At 35.8% G+C, this 18,795-nt stretch overlaps 1 protein-coding gene across 1 annotated transcript in view; it reads right to left on the bottom strand.

Annotated features, from left to right (window-relative positions):
* Positions 1 to 18,795, bottom strand: part of DMD (dystrophin) — a 927,929-nt gene that overhangs the window by 645,640 nt on the left and 263,494 nt on the right. Inside the window, exon 42 of the mRNA XM_009883534.1 lies at positions 7,538 to 7,710. Within this exon, the coding sequence (XP_009881836.1) occupies positions 7,538 to 7,710 (173 nt within the window). The remainder of the gene's footprint in view (positions 1 to 7,537; positions 7,711 to 18,795) is intronic.

Genomic DNA, 18,795 nt, shown 5'->3' with positions numbered 1-18,795 from the left:
GAATGACTCATGCGTTTGAGTCAAAATGTGATGATAATGTGCAGTTTTGGAGTAGAACCAAGATGCTTTTTGCCTCATGGTTAACACCTGGGGTGGCAGCAGCTAGAGCTTTAGCTACGCTTAACAAGTTAGGATGTTGCTTTGTTAGCAAAGCAAACAAATGCGACAACATTAACATTAAGTGGGTTATTATTAGATACTAATTTCATTAGACATGCTACATTGCAGAATAGAGCAGCCATAGATTTTTTGCTTCTAGCACAAGGCTATAGGTGTGACAATTTTGAAGGTATGTATTGCATGAATCTGTCAGACCAGTCAGAATCGGTGCATAGAAGCATTCAAATGTTAAAGGAAGGATTCAAAAAGTTGCAAGTAGACAATGAATGAAATTGGTTGAACAATTTGTTATCTGATTGGGGAATTGGTAGATGGTTAGCTGCAATTGTTAAGACAGGATTAATAATATTGATCATGATTTTTGTTACAGCATTAATTATTCTGTGTTTATACTCTTGTCTGCAAAGGGCCCTGCAGAAGACGATAAACTCGGCATTTTTTAATTGAAAAACAAAAAGGGGGTAATGTGGGAAACTTCTTGGAAAACAACGGACACGTACTGAAGGTCAACATGAAGGAGGAAATCATGCACTGACACTGAAACTACTGCTACTCCCCAACAGATGCGAAATGTGTATTAATTAAAAGACTGACTTGGCAGAAATAGTAACAAAGTGTAGATAATAAGTTACAGCTGCATTTATCCAATAATAGTTTGTGTATAAGTCTAGAAACCAATGAGCACAAGCCGCAGAGCTAGCCCATGCTGTAGTAAAAAGTATATAATGGCTTAAGTATTTTAATAAAGTGGCTTCAGCATTGATCATATTGGTCTGCGTCTGGGTCCGTCCGCATGTTTGCAAGCAATTAAAGAACCAATGAAACCTACCAATATGTTAACTTGATGATGTGATATTATGGGGACAAATGAAGTGGCAAATCTGTTGTAAGAATTAGATCATAAGACAACAGGCGTGGAAAGCATTTTTATAAAGTAAGTACGGTATGGAAATAAATTTACAACTCACATTGGTTGTAAGTCAAGTATTACAAGCTGTCTCCATTCTGCCCTTTTCAAAATCATCTAGATGAACAATTTGAGGTACTGTGAAAGAAAGAAAGAAAGAAAAAAAAAAGCCTACCCTGCATGTAACTAAGGCATGGTAGCTATTTTGAGATTAAAATTAGAAAGGAAATAATTTCCTTCTCTCCTTGAGGAGGATGAACTAATCTGTTCTGGTTTTAATTCTCATCTTGAATCCCAAGCCAAGAGTAAGTTTAATAACAAGGCTTACAACCTCAATAAAAATGTGTGAGTGGATGTTCTTAGGTGAGGGAACAGACACTATTTCTGGCTTTCTCTCATCCACAATTTGTTCTTCTCCCCGCACTGAAACAAAGCCAGTTAGCATACATTCTTGTCATTCATTTTGTCAGAATTAAGGCAAGGAACAAAAAAAACACTGACTGGGCTAGTGAAAAACAGCTTTATAACAACATGTTTACATATAAATTAAATAATATTGTTTTGTTGTACCTTCTAGGTTAAGAGTAATCTCCCCCAATTTATCTGTCTAAAAGTAATGTGGACCCACTATATAGTGCAACAGACAGTTACATGTGAAAGAATTGCTTGGGAGTATTTAATTAAGAAAGAATCTAGACAAGTACTGTAAATTAGATAACTAAAACTTGGACAGTTAAAGATAGGTCAGACGACTCGTCTTCAAAGACTGCACATTTGCAGAGCATTGTTTGTGCCACAGATGGAAATTGTGAATCCGCAACTGAGAAACTTGGAGAAGGAAAATACTAAACAGCCCCCTAGGATATCTAACAAATAATGAAAGAATCAGTAATTCTACTTTTATGTTTGCAAGTTTAAATAATTGTAAAATGGACAGTCACAGGGGGATTCAGTCCTAAACATAGTTTTATAGTGGAATGTTAATGAGAAATCCATGTAAGACTGGCACAGGATGAATGAGTGGCACAGTTCTGAAGTAAGAGGTTGAGGCCATGCAAGATGTCTTCAGGCTTCTAAATGCTTGTATAAATTTATATTCAAGCAAGTAGATTTCCTAGGTATGTTAATACCAGCTGGCTTTGCATTCATCAATTGCTTATAGATATTACTTTAAGGTGATATATTCTGAAAAGATACTGTGAATGCATCACCTGGGCTGAATCCAGATGTCTTAGTATCATATCTATATGTTTTTATCTAAGCAAGCAGAGCACAGAGACTGGATCTGATTCAGATACCGTACATAGACAGGCAAGTCATCAAGGTTTACTGGTGGCTGGTTCTGCAGCTATATAGGACCTACACAAGTTACTTAAACTTAAAAAAATGTCTTTCATTTCTTTTTTCCGAATGTCTTGTTCCATGCATCAGATTAGTCCTCAACTCAACAGAATATATCAGTAAGGGATTACAACATCTGCTACTATGTGGTATTAGAAATACGATCACAAAAGTTGCTTCTCTGCCAATGAACAGACTCTTTATGTATAATACAAGTATTTTGTTAGGTCTTATCAAGCTAATCAACAGTTAATTTAAGCCTGCTCAGAAATAGTTGGCAGTCATATTGCTGTCCAAAAATGAAAATCTTTCTTAGTATAAGCCTGTTAACTAGTTCTTTATGGCTTGCTCTTGTTACTGTAAAAATTTTTAGTTGTTTGTGACCTTTATAAAGCCAAAAGATCTGTTTTGGCACCTTTATTATGGACTTGGGATCTTTTCTGATACAAGAGTGCCGTATCACTTCTTCCTCTTTTCAGAATTAGCAAGTGTTGTGGTCTGGGACAGACTGGCTACTGACACAAGTGACAGATGGTCTCCCCTACCTCTCTCCAAGGAGAGGAGGGAGACAGAGAAAGAGACTTATGAGTTTAGAAGGAACTGAACTACTTTAATGAAATATTAATAATAAAATAATAAAAAGGAAATAATAAAATATATACAAAACCATATCAAGCTCCCAGGATGACGATCACGTCACCGTCAGGCACAGGGTAAGTCCCAGACTGGATCCAGGGATGGACAGGAACTGGATTCTGGATCTGGATTCAGCATTGGGATCAAAGGCAGACAGAGTCCTCCTCGGACATAGGCCATTGAAGAAAGAGAGCTGACCCTTTGATCCCTCGGCTTTTATACTGCGCATGAGGCAAATGGGATGGAATACCCTGTTGGTCAGTTTTGGGTCACCTGACCCGTCCGGTCCTCTCAGCAGGTGAGACCCCTCTACGCTTTTCCGCTTCCGACCTTCCAATGGGGCAAATAACAAAGTTATCTGCCCTTGGCTGTTATAGGAACAAGTATAAGCAAGATCCTCTCTGCATACCACGCCTTGGCATCAGCTATAAACATACGTCTTACCACTCTGAGAGTGAACAGTTTCTGCAAAATATGCTGTTAATTTCAGTAGTTAGAAGAGGCTTAGCTAAAACGTAAAATTACTGAACAGAAAATTGGTTTTGTTTTACCTCAAACCAGGACATTCCACCCTTTATTCCATACCATTTGCATCTTGCTCAGATCACTATTACTTTTTATCTATCAAATCGATGCACACACACACATATATATAGATACACAGGTCACTCATTTATGATTTATGTTTATACACAGAAGTTCATTAAGTCCGTTTAGTTCATGACTGCAGAATTCCATCTATCATAGAAGACCCTCAGGGGAGGAAAAAGGGTATGAAATTCATTGTGGTTCGTGCCCAGGGGTAGCACATGATATACACTTTCTAAAGATATCTGGTATCAACTTTCCTACATTCTCTCCCAACATTTAATTTTTAGTAGATTTCAGATTAATTAGAAGAGCATTAATCTAATCTATAGTGTATATCCTGGAAGATAATTTTTAAATAAGACACAAAAAAAGACAAAACTTAGCTATCTGAAATTACTATGAGGGATCCATTAGAATTTTAACTCACCATCAAGAAACTATTTCAAAAACATTCAAGGTCTACAGTATCTGTAAAATTTAAGGATTTTTCTTTTAAATTACATTCTTTTGAGTATTTTTTCTATGTTTTCTGACTTGTACTTTTTTATTTTTTAACATTCTCTGTGAGTGATTTGCAATTCCTATAGAAATACTTAAAATTAATGCATTGTTGGTCTATTCTGGAAAAGTTTCTTGTACTTTATTGATTCAATGACTTCTGGCACTGTTAGAAAGGAATACTTTTAGGGAGTCCGTGTTGTTCACAGAAACAAGACTGAAGCATAAATATCCCGAGAAGACAATATTCTCACAAGAGAAGCAACATCTTCCAGAAGTGGTAAGTTGATAAGATAAATAGTTACATAAGACAATAACTTAAAAACCTATTTTCTATTATCTATTAAATAATATTAATTATTTTTCAAATATGATATGTGTTCTCATTGAAGATATACAGGGACCTGGTGTTAATTTCACTTCCTAAATATTCATGATTAATATAAAAAACCTAGTCTCTAAGGCTGCTCCAAAAAGGGACACTATTGTTAAATTCTGGTACAAGGACAGGAAAACCTATGGCATCTGAATTGTTATTCTTACTGGCACTGTAACATAAATCTACCTTACAAAAGTCAGACTGTGTTATCTTAATGTAACTATTGGAATAGATAACATAGAAATTTAGTATCTTGAGAACAAAGGTTGAAGTTATAAATGAAATCATAAATTACTCCTTAGCTCACAAAAGAAAAATCATGCTGCTGCTGCTGCTGTTTCCTGGAGTTTCCTGGGCACCCAGAAAATTAAAACCAAAGAAACAAATTTCACTTGGTATGAGATGGTGTGATCCCCATGCATCTGTTGGAAACACGACTAATTACCATGTTGTAAAATTAATTTGTACAGAAAAGATGCTCACTCCTATCAAGAACCATGCTAGGTCTAGGCTTTACTTAAAAAATTAGTCAGTTGAAGACTAGTGTTTCAATGAGTTTGTGAAATGAATAAAAATTTGCATTCGTCCTAGGTTTATAATACAACTGAAAGTCTACACTAGGATGATCACAGCATTTTTGCTTACACTTTATCAGTGAAATATTGCATGTTATCTTACAGTAAGTACAGTATGAACACATTCAAATACAGGGAACATGCTAAAGTGACAATGTGAAACAAGGTTTTCAAATACTGTAAAATAACTGGACTCATAAAGCTATTTGAGTATTTATTATCACAATGCATTTCTATCAAACTAGCACGTGTTCTGCTATAAAACAAACTATAAATATATTTTGATTGTTAATTAAAAGGAACTTACTATAAAGTTACTTACAAAGCACCTAGATATGAATCAGGATTTCCAGGAAATCTATTTCACACAAAAGAATTCAACATGAATGTTTTCTTGACTTCTATGAGATTTAAAGTAAGATCTCTGCCAGTAACTACAGGGGTAAGGAAAGTTGTTTTGTACTTTCATCTATCACGGTGATAGTTGACTTTGCGTTTACTTAAATAATAATTTCCATGTCATTACAACCTTTTGATTTCCTAAAACCAATATTCAGAAATTAACATAGTATAGTATATTTGTTTCTGTAACTGTTTAAACACAGAATATGCACGTTTACTTAGATACGTTCCCTTGGAAGCAAGACAAGAGCTCCAATAATAATTCCAAAACTGATCTAAAACTTCATCATCAATAGCGCATCTCATAAACACGGCTTCATCCACGTCTCAAGACCAGAATTGCACTGATATTTTCACCTCTTAGAGACACAAACTGCTAGAAGCAAAATGCTAAAGGCCATATTGTCTTCCTTACTCTCCTCCCTAGCATTCCTATGCAGTCCAAATGTACCTCACAAAACTGCAGAAGCGATAGGGATCATCTCAGAGGTCAGATGAAAACACTGAAACAGTGACACAGTAAGACAGACTCCACAAACAAAAGATTTAAAAGAAAGGTGTGTGATTCCAGACAGCAGTCAAGCTTATCATCACCTTGAATTGCTGTCCATCATACTAGAAAAGGATGACTCCCCCAGGCAAACACCAGCTGGAGTGCAATCATACTTTACTCTTCTCTAGTGTCTTTATCTGATAACCTCAAAATACTTGACAAACATTAATTCATTTCACCTCAGAATACTTTCTGCTGCTGGCTAAATATCACTATAGTCTAAATAAGGGATAACTGAGTGGCTTTCAGCTAACAGTAAATCGCTCTCCTTGTTACGCATTACTGGTCAAAGATACATATGGGGAGATTCTAAAGGTTCCTCAGAGCTTGGTCTACTGTACCAGTAAGAGTTTGTGCAAAGCCAGACTCTGGGAAATGCGCAACGCCAAATATCCCCAATTTTTATTATCTGTGTGAGAAGCTTGGCTCCAATATCTGCTTCTAACAGCCTTCATTTTTGTACATGGCATCATGAGAAACAGGAGAATCTCTGACCACACCAGGGCCAGGCTTACTATTTTAAAAAAAAAAGTACTGTGCATGGGAGAATCTGGAAACTTTACCAGATTATAAATCTGTCTCAGTTTCTTATGCTTTAAATGTTGAGACAAAACAGAGAAGACATAAAGATTACTGAATTATATTTTTTACCATGATTGTCCCTGATTATTATTATTATTATTATTATTATTATTATTGTAAACTTTCTCTCTCCAGCAACATAAAATCAAAGCTAGTGACTGGCAGACAGTGGAAATAATATGTCTGCAGAAATCTGCAAAGTTACAGTTGTTGACCAATATTTCTAAACAAAGAAAACACAAAAGTTACCAAGGCTTGGATTGTAGGACAAACCTATTAATAAAATAGGTTTGGGTACAGTTTTCATCATAATACGATTCCCAGATTACAAACACCACAAATAATATACAAGAAGAAAAATAATAACAAATATTATATGATGTTGTAGGAGATCACAGCTTTATTTATTATCATTTTGATGCCTCTCTATACTTCTCTTGATTATCCTGCCTTGCTGTATAATGTCTAATATACAGACTTATAAAGATGTCAGTGGATTTAGAGCTGCTAACAATTCTAGCTGTGCTCCTTAGACATAAAGTGAGAACTGGTCCTTGAAATAGTAAATTCTCTGCAATTAAAGGGATTTTATTCTGATGCAGCCATCAGAGATTCAGATTTTTAAATCGATTGTACAGGTACAAAAGAGTAAATGCCTAATACCATCTCAGAGTAAAGGTGTGTCATTTATAACTACATAGGAATACGTATGCAATATCATGCCAGGTTTTGGTCTAACGCAAGTGATAGTTGGTCAAAATATTTTCAATTTTACAAAAATGCTCATAAATCAAACCACAATTTCCTATAAACATTCTATGCTTGGTTACAAGAAAGTATCATTTGTGACTCTAAAAGCTATTTCTACAAGAAAAAGACTAAGAAACAACCACCAACAGTAAGCCAAATACTAATGATGCCATCAGAAATAACAGTTTTTAAAAGTTACTTACGCCTGTCGGTCCCTGTACATCTTATTCACTTTCTCCCATTGAAAATTAAGCTGAGTCAGCTTTTCTTGTATATTTGCCGCTTCCCTTGGTGTAGCACTTTGCAAAGCCGGTGTCTTCTTGCTGTGAACAATGTCTATATGACCCAGCAGTCTCCCCAGGCTATCTTTAATGCTCTGTAATATCAAGATTTTAGAAAAGAAAAACAAAATATGGTTTTATAAATTAAAAAAAAATGTTCATAAGCAAAAGAAAAAGGAGGAAAGTTATAATTAAACAGAATAGAACAGACTATTTCAGTTGGAAAGGACCTACAAAGATCACCTAGTCCAACAGCCTGATCAATTCAGAACTGACCAAGTTAAAGCAGTTTATGAAGGGCATTATCCTGCTAAACACTGGACATTGGCCTGTTAAACGCTGATAGACATGGGGCATTGATCACCTCTCTAGGAAGCCCGTTCCAGTGTTTGAACACCCTCTTGGTAAAGAAATGATTCCTAATGTCCTATCTAAACCTCCCCTGACGGATGCAGTTTTGAACCATTCCCACGCATCCTATCACTGGATCCCAGGGAGAAGAGCTCAGCACCACCCTCTCCACTTATGCTCCTCAGGAAGCTGCAGAGAGCAATGAGGTGGCCCTTCAGCCTCCTTTTCTCCAAACTAGACAAGCCCAAAGTCCTCAGCCACTCCTCAGAGGACATTCTTTCCAGCCCTTTTACCACCTTTGCTGCCCTCCTCTGGATGCATTCAAGGACCTTCACAACCTTCTTAAATCTTGGGGCCCAGAACTGCACACGGTCCTCCAGGTGAGGCCACACCAATGCTGAATACAGCAAAATAATCCCCTCTTTTGACCGCCTGGTCATGCTGGGTTTGATGCACCCCAGATGTGGTTTGCCCTCTTGGCTGCCAGGGCACAGTGCTGCCTCCTGTGGAGCCTGCTGCCCACCAGCCCCCCCAGATCCCTTTCTGCAGGGCTGCTCTCCAGCCACTCCTCTCCCAGTTTATACCTGTGTCTCACATTACTCCATCCTGGGTGCAGAATCCAGCACTTCAACTTGTTAAATTTCATTCATTTAATCATAGCCCAATGCTCCAATCTATCCAGATCCCTCTGCAAGGCCTCTTGTCCTTCAAGAGAGTCCACAATAGCTTTGACAATAATAACAGTTTTACAATAACTGAGTAATACTGACTGAATGTCTATCCTTTCTTTGAAGGCTTAATAAACTATTTCTGAGAAAGGTGATGGCTGGAGGGGAAGCAAAGCACTAGTAACTTCTGTCACTTATTAATTACTCTACACCAAGGTTATATCTGTTTTAACCCCCTTTCTTCTTAAAAAAGTAGAAAAAAGTCCCATTTTAAAGAATTTTGTTTAAGCATTCTTTAATTATTTTGCTGTTTATGCTTCTCTTTTATACCTGTTTCAGCAGATACGAAAAAATTATCAAAGTAACACTATGAAAAAAAGTGTATCAGGTATCACTGGTTTTGCCTTTTGCTGGATATTCACAACCCAACATTTAACATTCTTCAAGGAGTCAGTCAATTGTTGTTTCAAAGAAAGACAAAATACTTCACAGTACACCGACCTAACTGCACAATGCCATATTTTTGAAGACCAAAAGGAAGAAAAACTGAATTTACTCTAGACTTTTAACACCTTTAAGATGTGTGAAACTATTTGAAACTCCATACATTGTCAATGACCATTAATTATCCATTATTCATTTATCAACCCATTCAGTTCCATGACTGAATTATACAGGTTTTCTTTTTGATCTATAAAGCAAGATACAAATACGCTGTTTATTTCTATACAGTGAACTAAGTGGTGTTCAACCTCTTTCTTTCTACTGAATCTTTTAGAATCATTTGAATGACTGAATTTGTTAGAAAACCTAGTGCTGAGGAAATATACTGTCATAACCTGTGCACTGACTTTAAGGATAAAAGCACTGAATGTAACAAAAAGTAATTAGCAGACACTTCCTCCTTGTGAATCAAGACTGATGTAATGAAATCCTCAAGCAGAGTACTTCCTGTCACATTTCAGTCTACTATCCAAACGGGCATAATTTGGTACTTCTGTGATTTACATGTTCTTTACCAGAAAGACAACATAAATATTTCTTTGAATCAACCCAAACCCATAAGTTACATAAGCTTACCTTTCAGCTCCACATTATGAGTATCAAAACCAGAGAAATAAATGCAGGTTTTGAAGGAAAAACATGTTTTTTTATGCAACTAATTTATACAGCTGTCATTTCTTTATCGTCCTGGTAACATACATCATATGTAGCATTACCAGAGGAAACATAAGCAAAATGAATGTTTCTGAAATGTACTTTATCATTAATTCTTTCCATTTTAATTGCATTTCTTGTAGGTGGCCTCTCCCAGCCTCAGTGCAACAAGGCACATGATATTTGTGCTGTTCTGAGGATTTTATTTTTCTCTCTATGGTATTTGTGTTTGGAAGGAAAATGGTCTCTCTTCAAGACTAGTCAAGACATCACCATAAAGCCAGAACATCTCACAATTGCTGATTTCCTTCAGCCAAACAAAAATCCATTCCTCAGTGAAATGAAGTTCATTCTTTTGAAAAGCTGTGGCCACGGTTCCTTACAATTGTGAAGTTCGCACTATACCTCTTGCTGCCTGAATAAAATGCAGCCAGGCATGAAAGAATTAAAATGTTTTGGATTGATGACTGCATCAATTTGGTTTTAGTCTGAAGTTAGACTTTCTTTCAAGTTTTTAAAGTTTTGATTTTCTCCTTTTCTCTAATGAAAGGTTAACAACTGAGATTTTGTGCATTCAAAACAATAATTTGTGTGATGCAAAGCTCACAAAATTTTGTTCCAAACTAGACAAAGGATCCAATATACCACTGAGCCACTAAAACCCTCAGATAATTCTTGGGATATGTTTATTAAAATAGCAGTGCAAAAATAAATGTCTCCCTACTCTATTCAGTGTCACAATATTTAGCCATTTCTTACCATTTCTGCTTTTTAATGAAAATACAGACATGTATTTTCTTAATCATAAGATTAATACAGACATGCACATGTCTCACTGAAACTGCTGCAGAAAGGAATACTCTCCGGATAAAAATCTACAGCCATATTGCCATAGAATCATAGAATAGTTTGGGTTGGAAGGGATCTTTAAAGGTCATCTAGTGCAGCCCCGCTGCAATAAGCAGGGACATCTTCAACTAGATCAGGTTGCTCAGGCATCATCCAACCTGACTTTGAATGTTTCCAGGGATGGGTTGGAAGAGACCTTCAAAGACCATCTAGTCCAACCCCCTGCCATAGGCAGAGACATCCTTCACCAGATCAGGTTGCTCAAAGTCCCGTCCAGTGTGACTTTGAAGACTTCCAATGATGGGGCATCCACAACTTCTGTGGGCGACGTTTCTCCAACCGTTTCTTCAAACTCTCTAAATTTCCAATACCACTACCTGTAACTCTTATACTGTGCTTCTGTCCCTTATTTCTTCTGAAATACGTAGGCCTCAGAATGAAAACTTGTAGCTGAGAACTTATCAGACCAACTGACCAAAGACTCTTAGTCTCGTTGAAGACAAAAACATTCTTTAGTTGCTGCACGCAACTCTACAGCAACTTTCTTTCAGAGGTAAGGGAGAATGCTGATTTGACAGAGTTATGAGAAGTACAAATTGCTAGTTTGTGTACAAGAAGCTCTTTCACACTATCAGCACTTTTGAAAGGAGGCAGGGATCAAAGGATGTTGTGTAATTTTGCAGTAAGCAGAAAAATAATGAGTGGAAGAAACACAAACAAAAAAAGAAAATTAAAATTGCCCTCTAACACTGTCACAGTCTGGTTAAACCCTGTAGCTAGAATCTGATGGTTCTATTTCACCATGCATAATAAAAAAATCAGATTTGCCTTTCTTCTCTCTGTGAGGTGCAGGTATCAAATTTGAAGTAACACAGGAGAGATTTTGGAGGTTATAATGTAGTAGAAATAGAAGAAAAAAGACCATTAGCATGAGTGGACTCTTCCTTGATTTGTTGCCATTCTTGTCATGGCAAATGAATCTACCCAAAAAGTCCCTCAGTCAGTCTCTCATATGGATTCAGATAGACATGGGAAGTCAGCACTGAACATCTGCATTTTAATTCCCTATGGGTGGTTAGGAATAAGAATGTTGTAGTTACTTAGGTGCAACAGAATTCCCATCTACACGCACACTATGCAATAGAGTTATTAAAGAAAGTAAAAGCTGTACTAAGCATTGACAAGCACAATATTCCATCACATTGTTTTGCTTTCTCTGTAGCTCCAGTAAAAATTATGTCTCACATATATAGCTTGTGCTTGGTAATACAAATGAAAAATAGAATTGTCTTTTATTAGTTTCAGCCAGAGACGGAAACACATCTAGCCAATTAATTCAATTTGGAAAAAAAAAAAAAAGTATGATAAAACACATTTTCATCTATTTTAACTGCAACTAGATAAAAAATGGTAACTTTGCTTGTTCAGTGCCTTTCTGCTCACCTAATTTGAAGAACAAGCATCTCATTTATATGCCAACACATTAAAAAAGGATGAAATAGAGGTCCAATGCTGCAAACTTCTGCTTATTGGAATAATCTCAACTGATGCTGAGAGTCCAGAGAACATTCTTGTGATAAGATCTTTTAGAGCTGGAAAAAAAAAGTTTCTTTTTGTAATAGTTTGTTCCTTTTCTTTGCAATATTTTAAAGGTAACAAGATTTCAAATAATACATTTTAAAAGACATTTCTGATCTTATATCATAGAAGGAAACTATTTGAAGAGTCTAGTAATCTCAAATTATAACAATTTAAATGTAGTTTAAAGGGTAGTTTTACTTATGAAAACTTCACACTAAGATTTTCCTTCAAGGTTTACTAGTATTACTGAATAGAAGGACAGGGGGTATATTCGTTTCCAATAGGTCTTAGAAATAATTACACCCGAACTTTTCACCCTGAATATAATACTCATTTAACAAAACAGTAAAAATAACAGCTGCAGTTCACTTTGTTAAATTTTTGGTGTTTCGTGTTCAAGTTTTTGATGGAATTAACTTTTTGAATATTCTACACATTTTAATTAAGATATATATTAATTATGTTAGTTGTAAATATTCTACAATTCTTGAGCAAAGTCAATCATTAAATGAATAGTACTATGCTTAGAATTTAGCAAGCAGAGCAAAAGCAAGCAACATTTAAGCCAGATGCACAAAGTCAATCAAATCGTAAAGAAGTGAGTGGCTTGAGGAATTTTCTACCTCACGTTTCTACTCATTATTCCAACACAAGATCTTCAGAAAATTTTTCCAAGTCTAAATCTTTTAGTTTACATGCTATTTGCATAAAGTAAACAATGTAAGAAAGAGAAATGGACTTTGAATTTGCATAACTATATTATTCAGTAAAGTACATTGCAGAATTATGAAAGATAAATGGTATTTTAAATTTGAAAATTATTACAACATGATCAGAAAGGCTAAAACCTGTTGATTTTAACCTTTAATATGCTAAGGATGATATGGAAACAACTTCAACATGTACTATTCAAGAGAAGTAGGAAATAAGCCACCAATTTTTTAAATACCATGGTAAGACATAAATTACCAATAAATCAAAAGTTAAATATTTATAGGAACAGCAGATTTTTCCGTGTTATCGCTGTTACCAAAGCAATGCAATTCTAGAAAATATGAACTATTTTGGTTTTGTTTGGATTCATTGTCTTGTCATGTGTTCTGATTAAGTATGTTCTGAATATTATATGATATTCAGACAGTGAGATATTATGATTTACCATTAAGTATCTAGAAATATTATTTCTCTGTCATAAGAATTTAAGTCATGGACCAAGAAATCTATTTCAAGTTATACACCTTACTGTTTATGTATGTCATCCAGCTAACTAAAAAAATGATGTTCTAAATATATATTTGAAAAAGACACAAAACCTTAGAATTCGACATATTCAGAATGTGGAAAAGACTAAAACTCAAAATTTTCGCATGTCATTTCCCTGTACTTCCCACTCAGAAACCACTGTCTGGAGCAATCATAAGGAAAAAAGCCTGAGTCCTATAATCACAAGAGGAGCATGCTGAGGTTCTGAGACTGTCTTGTGTACGTATAATTTGGACACTGCTAGGAGGTGCAGGAGAGCTGTGTAAGCTGCAGGTAGAAAATCTTTAATAGCCAATATGAAAACAATAATATTGCAGAAGGGGTGTCAATATTGGTCATTAATTTCACTGGGATGGCAAAAAGTATAACTCTGGTACAAAAATTACAGTGTCAAATCTCACTGCCTGGGAAACGACAGTTAAAAAGAAGTGTATTTCCTGATGGTTTTTGCTTAAACTTGGAAAACAATTGGGTGTTTTCACTATCCATGTTTCCTAGAATAGAATAAACAAGTTTCTTGAAATCTATACAAATGAAACAGAAGAATGTAAGACAAACATTCAGCAAAGGAAATTTCAGCCCCGTTGATTCAAATATGCCATAGTTTTAAATGTTTGGGTCTTCATATATGGAGTATCGCTCAGCTTCAGTAGCAATTCAGAATGAAAAACAAATACCAAATAATCCAAAATCTGATCCCTACATAAACAATGAGCCATTCTTAATTTAAACCAATATCCACTTTTGTCAGTATTATTTTAAAAAAAAATTGAGGAGGAATGACCTCCTTTGTCATGACACCAATTATTTTTACCTCTCCAAAAATCTCATCAATCTCTTCTCAGGTAGGTCTTTTTTTATATAGTTCTGACCTTTATTTTGCCCTTCTCTGAATATTTTCTAATTATTTTACATTCAAAATATTTTTTTTTTAATTAAACGTAATATACACAGCAAAGCTGTACTAGTTACTGAGAAAGTGTTCTATTCCAAATATCATATTTTAACTCTCACTACTGAACAACAGCTGCTTTCTGGATCAAAATGAATGCTGAGAAAATGTTTTGAAGGTATAATTCAGTCCACAATGAACTGAACTATCCAAGACTCTTCAGTGTCAGGTGTAACTGAACTTATTACTTCCACTATGCCTTATATTTTACCTGTCTTCCACCATTTTCCTATCATTGCTCTGCTCCATGGTTTAGCACTGCGGAAATTTTTTGGGATGTTCATTCCTTTTTCCTGGTTTTAGTCTACCTAAATTGCCATTTTCAATGTGTTCCAATTTACTGTACACTCTACCCAAACATTTAATGACTGCATCAAACAATACTAGTTTTCATGCAGGTTTTAAGTGCTACCCTGCTAGTAACCTTCTTCCATGTATAGAATTTGGTATACAATAAAGTTGCTGCAGAGATGTGGGTAGAAGCTTTTAGTCTTAGAAAGCTATCGTTAATTGGACAGACTTCATGAACAATTTGAACTAAATTGAAGCTCTTCTCAGTCCGTGAGCAGGGAGGCCTTTTCTCTCCCTTTCTTTTCTCTAAGTTTTATATTCTAATATGTTGACTTGACTTCTAACTCTGCAACACCTCATTTTTCTTAGCAAAGAAACTTCTAAAATATCCATGGAAACTATACTTATCAATTCCTCTTTATTCAGCATTTATGAATTCTTCTGATTTTACTAATAGATTTTAATATCTTTTTTTAAAACACATTATTGACACCATCTCATGTTTAGGTAATATGTTCTACGATTCTGTTGCAATGACTTTGATTTTAAATCAGTATTTTAAACCCAGGGGTATAACAGAGTGTGCTGGTATTATTATTAGCAGTACTAATATGAAGTGACAGGAAGATAATGATAATCATCCAAATAATTTTCTTCTCTAAATTACTTGAGCAATATTTTAAAAACAACACGCACTTCAGACAAAATCTGAATGCCTCTGACAAAATGTGGTTGTCATTTAATAACCAATTAATTTTATTACACTTTATTTACTATTTTGTAAAATGTGAGAATCAAAAAACTTATGAAAATGTGACAGCAATGCTCTGAAATAATTGCATACAAAAACCCCAAACAAGACAAAAAAGAAAAAAAACCTCCAGGTTCCTAAAGCTCTAGGGCTGCAAATACTATAATAAGTTAAAAAAAAAAAAAAAAAAAGATAAAGGAACATTCCATAAAACCTCTTACGGCTAGCAATTTGAATAGGTAGGTCCTGAGAAATATGACTTACATTTAGTGGACTAACGGATATACTTATAAATAAAAAGAGAATGGCATATGTCTTCTCTCTGGGATGATTCCCGATAAGGAACATGTTTCCTCCCTTTTCAGCAATCTATCATCTAGCGTGAAAGCGGGCTGGCTCTGTGTCACTACTCAACAAACCTCATTTGGCTTTCCCAGCATAACATCTCACACTCAGCATTCCTTACTCAAGTCTACCTAAATCTTGGTTTTATACACTCGGGCCATGGATAATCAAGGTATTCAATGATATTAATCTGAATACAAGAAATATCAAGGAATAAAAACATAAAATGCCTCCAAATCTGCCAAGATTATATGCCTTGAACATAAAGGAGTCAGCACCTTCACAAAACCTCATCCATGACTGAAAACTCATCCATGACTCATCCAGTACCTAAAGGGGGCCTACAGGAGAGCTGGGGAAGGACTTTTTACTAGGGCACGTAGTGACAGGATGAGGGGGAATGGATATATACTGGAAGAGAGCAGGTTTAGATTAAACATTAGGAAGAAGTTTTTCACTTTGAGGGTAGTAAGGCACTGCAACAGGTTGCCCAGAGAGGTTATTGAGGCCCCATCCCTGGAGGTGTTCAAGGCCAGGCTGGATGTGGCCTTGGGCAACCTGGTCTAATGGGAGGTGTCCCTGCCCATGTCAGGGAGGTTGGAACTCAATGATCTTCAAGGTCCTTTCAAACCTAAACCATTCTATGATTCTATGAAAATTTTGCATATTTAAATAAATAGAGAAAATGTAATTGAAATGTTACAAGTTGCCAGGACACACTTAAGCAGTCAAGTTAAGTAGCCTTTTTTTCCGAAGGCCTGAATTTCAGCTCATCTCATCCACCCAGGAAGGCACTTACTGTGTTTGACTTGTTTAAGTAATCAAATGAAGACTAATATATGTGCCTACATATATTGAAATTGTATGTTTTTTTTAACCAAGTAGGTAAATTTTCTAAATATTAAAACCAGATTAAATACATCTATGCACTTTAAAATTGATGAGTGACATATCAAAAAATGTTTAGAATTAGTGGTCTATGAACAGGCATATAATTTCTGATTTATATGTCAGGTTTTTGCTTTTGTTCAGAGCACAGCTGCTCCAGACAAAGAAAGATAATACAGCTGACCTTCTATAAATGAAATCCACAACTGGATGGCATAAAAGAGTCCAAGGCAAACAACAACAAAAAAAAAGACAGATCACGTATGTATGCGTATGCACAAACCCATCTATTTCACACACATACCCCATCTATCTTTCACTTCAAAGAGAAAAGCTTCAAGCAGTTAGTTATCAACCTATGCCTTGAGAGATTCTGTAACATGGTTAACAGAATTGCACAAAGCTTTAATTTTTAAGAAAAAAGGATAACAGAAAATCATTAGCAGCTGAAGTGACAGTAGCCTTTGGGGAACGATCCATCTCATTGCTCTTGAAAAAAGAAATCTGAGTGCTAGAGACTCAAACACCAGTTCATTTTCACTACCTGGAATTTGTCTTTATCTGCCAGAGAAAGACAACTTTCTGCAAAAATTCAGTTCCTTGGCTATATGTATTCAAATAAGCCACCAAGCACTGCGTTACTGACAGATCTATTCAGAGAGTGCATTTGATTACACCCAGTTCTATGTTATGGTTAATTGCATTTTAGTGAGCTGCAGCAGAAAACCACTCTGAATATCAGGTTAAGTAATGTTTCTTGATAAGAATCACTTAATACAGGCCAAACGTATTCCAATGTGCAAAATTAAAAATATGCTTTTGACAAGCCAAACATTTGTAGAATTATGCTTTGTAATTATATGTATAGCCGATTCATGACAATGTTTCATGCTTTTTGTACTGACATGAAAACTAGAAAGAGCACAGTTGTTAGTAATCATGGACGGCTGGAAAAATTCCATGAATTACTTATAATTTTAAAATCTGTATAGAACTATGAGTTACAATATCTGGTATGGGTATTATGGGTTTAATAAACCATTTTGAAAGTGGATTCTGGCTGTCAGAATCATGGATATGTAATGTGTACAGTAAATTTCGTGAAATAAGACACAGTAGAAAACTGCAAAAGACGTGCTCTATCTGTCACTAGATAAAGAACCCTCAAACAAAGGGAAAAAGAAGAGAAAAAAAATTTGAGTAGGAAAATGTCTATATTTAAAAAACAACAACAGCAAACAACCCAATTTTTAACGAACTAAATAAAGATCCTACGGGAAATACACAAGACGATGAACTAGAAAAAGAACTCTTCGAGTGATTATGCAAAAAGTTACATATATAAGAAACCTGTTTCTCAAAGAGCCAGATGGTTTTCTATATTAAAACTATTACATCATTGAAAAATATTATAGCTAAATGTATAATAATATTCTACAAAACAATGTTCCTGCTATAATTTTAGCCTGTTCAGGAGCATGGTTGAGAGCGTCCCTTGGGAGGCAGTTTTGAAGGCACCCAGGAAGGCTGGTCTTACTTCAAGCAGGTACTCTTAGAAGCACAGGAGAAGGCCATTTCCATGGCTCAAAAAACGAGCCAGCGGGAAAGAAGACCAGCCTGGCTAAACAGAGAGCTTTGGCTGGACCTCAAGAACAAAAGCAAAGCTTACATTCTCTGGAAAAGGGGGTTGGCATCTTATGAGGATTATCAAGATATAACAAAGCTATGTAGGGGGAAAATTAGAAGGGCCAAAGCTCAATCAGAACTCAGCTTGGCCACTGCAGTTAAAGACAATAAGAAGAGATTCTTTCAGTATATCAATAGGAAAAGGAAGACTAGGGAAAATGTAGGCCCACTGATGAATGAGATGGGTGCTCTTGTGGTGGAAGACACAGAAGGCAGAGTTACTGAATGCCTTCTTTTCTTCGGTCTTCACTGCTAAAGCTGTCCCTCATGAATCCCATACCCTGGAGGCAAGGGGGAAGGTCTGGAGGGAGGAAGATTTCCCCTCAGTTGAGGAGGACCGGGTCAGAGACCACTTGGCCAAGCTGGACATCCATAAGTCCATGGGCCCTGATGGGAT

This window comes from Charadrius vociferus, unplaced genomic scaffold (genome assembly GCF_000708025.1).
Source record: "Charadrius vociferus isolate BGI_N301 unplaced genomic scaffold, ASM70802v2 scaffold94, whole genome shotgun sequence".
Classification (NCBI taxonomy): Eukaryota; Metazoa; Chordata; class Aves; order Charadriiformes; family Charadriidae; genus Charadrius; species Charadrius vociferus.
This window is presented reverse-complemented; position numbering and strand designations above follow the sequence as displayed.